This window comes from Sinocyclocheilus grahami, unplaced genomic scaffold, assembly GCF_001515645.1.
Source record: "Sinocyclocheilus grahami isolate Dianchi unplaced genomic scaffold, SAMN03320097.WGS_v1.1 scaffold725.1, whole genome shotgun sequence".
Taxonomy (NCBI): domain Eukaryota; kingdom Metazoa; phylum Chordata; class Actinopteri; order Cypriniformes; family Cyprinidae; genus Sinocyclocheilus; species Sinocyclocheilus grahami.
The window spans coordinates 490671-492640 of record NW_015505904.1 but is presented as its reverse complement, the minus strand read 5'-3'; the positions used below and the strand labels follow the sequence as shown (position 1 = coordinate 492640).

The window sequence follows — 1970 nt, the reverse complement described above, 5'->3', positions numbered from 1 at the left end:
ACAGACACACCCTCACAGTCACACACTCACAGTCACTCACTCACAGTCACTCACTCACTCACTCACACACTCATAGTCACACACACAGTCACACACTCACTCACAGTCACACACTCACACAGTCACAGTCACACACACACTCACAGTCACACACTCACAGTCACACACTCACACACTCACACACTCACACACTCACACAGTCACACACTCACACAGTCACACACTCACACACACACTCACACTCACACACACACACACACTCACAGTCACACACTCACACACTCACAGTCACACTCACAGTCACACTCACAGTCACACACTCACACACTCACACACACACACACTCACAGTCACACACACAGTCACACGCACTCACACAGTCACACGCACTCACACAGTCACACGCACTCACACAGTCACACGCACTCACACAGTCACACGCACTCACACAGTCACACGCACTCACACAGTCACACGCACTCACACAGTCACACACTCACAGTCACACACTCACACAATGCGCGAGACTCGGGTTCCAGTCATGCACCTTTACAAACACTAATGTCATCGAGCACTGTCGCACTGGACAACTGCGTTATGAGACGCAGCTATGAATACAGATGTTTGCTTGTCAGTTATGCTTTTCAAATAATTATTTGGTGTTTGTCAAAAACAAACACCAAGATGTGAGCCTCAAATTAGACGTCTATTTATTTATAAACTTTTAATTAGTTTAGCTTGCACTTTCTGATCAGCAAATACAAAGAAACCGCGCGAGGGAGTTTAAGTCACCTGCCACAAGACTGCATAACATTTTCTCATACTTTCGTTGCAACACTAATCTTTCGCACACACATACAAAGTGATGACCGTGTCAGAGAGAAGACAGTTGAGGAGAGTAAAGTGTGCGACAGAAACGCGTCTGAAGAGGAGCTCTGGAGAGATGGTCACCTGCTGTGTGAAGCGTTCAGGTCCGCAGCAGCCCCTCCGTGTTCAGCGCCCGGACTCTCGCTGCTCTTTAAAGAGCTCCTCGTCCACTCCTGAGCACTAGCGCACGGATTATCGCTGGTGTTGTGTCCGAGCGGCGGCTCGGCGAGGCTCTGCTGCAGCAAGGCGGTCTGGATCGAGCCGGGACCGGACACCGTGAGGAAGTGCAGCGCTGCGGTCCCGCTCTCGCATTTCTCCAGATCCACACTCCTCACCTTCCGCCTCCACTGCGAACTCTCCCCGGCATTTCTCTTCGCTTTCCCGCTGCTGTCCGACAGTGTGGAGCCGCTGGAACTGCCCTGAAGTCCGTTCCCGACGTGTGTGCCGCTACTGGAGTCTAATAATCCGCCTAACGACGACGCACGGCTCCCCGCCGTCGCCATTTTCTGTCCTGAATGTTTGTCACTAATAGATTCTATGAGAGAGGGAGTGGCGGGAATTTGGGGGAGGGTGAAAGGGAGGGGCTTCCGGATAAATGGGAGGGGCTTCCTGCAAAGTGGGAGGAGCTAAGGGAGTCCTTCGGGAACTTACCTACGTGCACGGGGTCATATCATAAGCGATCATTTTTTCTTGGTCTTTTGAAATAAATGTCGAAAACTATGAAAATATACCTCAATAATTTTTCAGAACTCCCAGTCCAAAGAAAAATATTTCTGTGGTGTTTTTTATTATTATTTTATTTTTCATTCTTTGGAATATTCTTTTTAACTTACTCTCTTTTTAACTCACTGACAAGAACATAATATTTTTTTGTTGTTGTTGCGATAATTCAACAAGGTGAAGAGCAAAGAATGTGCACTCATGCTTTATGGATGCATGCCTTGGAGAATGATGGGAACACCCTTATTGCACACACACACACACACACACACACACACACACACACACACACACACACACACACACAGAGCAGTGGACAGCCATTTATGCTGCGGCGCCCGGGGAGCAGTTGGGGGTTCAGTGCCTTGCTCAAGCGCCCCTCA

General features: G+C 49.1%; 1 protein-coding gene across 1 annotated transcript in view; it reads right to left on the bottom strand.

Annotated features, from left to right (window-relative positions):
* The window catches only part of LOC107560413 (mitogen-activated protein kinase kinase kinase 1), a 66114-nt gene extending 64736 nt beyond the window's left edge, over positions 1 to 1378 (bottom strand). The window contains exon 1 of the mRNA XM_016244593.1: positions 952 to 1378. Coding sequence (XP_016100079.1) covers positions 952 to 1370 — 419 coding nt within the window. The 5' untranslated portion in view covers positions 1371 to 1378. The remainder of the gene's footprint in view (positions 1 to 951) is intronic.
* Positions 1379 to 1970: the final 592 nt, after the last annotated feature.